This window comes from Penaeus monodon, chromosome 20, assembly GCF_015228065.2.
Source record: "Penaeus monodon isolate SGIC_2016 chromosome 20, NSTDA_Pmon_1, whole genome shotgun sequence".
Taxonomy (NCBI): domain Eukaryota; kingdom Metazoa; phylum Arthropoda; class Malacostraca; order Decapoda; family Penaeidae; genus Penaeus; species Penaeus monodon.
The window spans coordinates 2520039-2520861 of record NC_051405.1 but is presented as its reverse complement, the minus strand read 5'-3'; the positions used below and the strand labels follow the sequence as shown (position 1 = coordinate 2520861).

The 823-nt window shown below is 48.7% G+C and overlaps 2 protein-coding genes across 2 annotated transcripts in view; both read left to right on the top strand.

Annotated features, from left to right (window-relative positions):
• The window catches only part of LOC119585584 (cuticle protein 2-like), a gene marked incomplete in the record, with an annotated part of 45832 nt that overhangs the window by 39132 nt on the left and 5877 nt on the right, over window positions 1-823 (top strand).
• The window catches only part of LOC119585583, a 1078-nt gene continuing 623 nt past the window's right edge, over window positions 369-823 (top strand). Inside the window, exons 1-2 of the mRNA XM_037934252.1 lie at window positions 369-484; window positions 714-823. The exon at window positions 714-823 is cut by the window's right edge and continues 623 nt beyond it. Coding sequence (XP_037790180.1) covers window positions 473-484; window positions 714-823 — 122 coding nt within the window. The 5' untranslated portion in view covers window positions 369-472. The remainder of the gene's footprint in view (window positions 485-713) is intronic.

Sequence of the window (823 nt, the reverse complement as noted above, 5' to 3'; positions counted from 1 at the left end):
GATTATCGTTAGAGTACCTTTCTTGTTCTGCGATACACGAGCAAGCCGACCCGAGCTCTCTCTGTTGCGATCGTCTTCAGAAGCGCCTTGGCCAAAAGCCCTGAGACTCGCAGCTCCACTTTCTCCTCCCGAGCAGGACGCGCTGCCTCTGGAACTCGACCACACCTTCCTCTCAAGGACACAGGTAGTAAGTACCTTTCGTCTTCGTAATTTTTCTTTTTCCTTTTAATCTTTCAGCCGTGCGTATGATTCGATCAACGTAGTAAGTGCCACGCAGTGCCACGTATGCGTGCAATGTTCATTTATTTTTCTTTCCTGTTGGACGAGCGACTAGATGCGATGCTTAGTAATTAGAGATTTGAATAAAAAATGCTAATTGGTGTCGGTAGCAGCGGCTCGAGGAGGTATAAATATTGTCCGCGAAACGTAGTAGGTGTGTACGTACAATAGCTCACACTCTGAACGTGGAAACATGAAGGTCTTCGTAAGTGACTTCGATGGAGAGTTTACTGTTATCTGACACAGGATAACTGTGGATATAGTTTGCTCAATAATATACCATGGGATGATACGATATTTAACCACAGAACTTGATACTGGATCTACCTCTTATGTCTGTCTGCTTCACGGAGAGTCTTCGTAATCGAGAGAAAATCCATGTTATCATTTCTGGAATAGAAATACAGCAGCAGTACTAAGCCCTTCCCCCGCAGGTGCTCCTGGCTCTGGTAGGCGCCGCGTGCGCATTGCCCCTGGACGCCCCGCAGCCCGTCGAGGACACGCCGGAGGTGGCGCAGGCGAAGGCCGACTTCCAGCTGGCCTA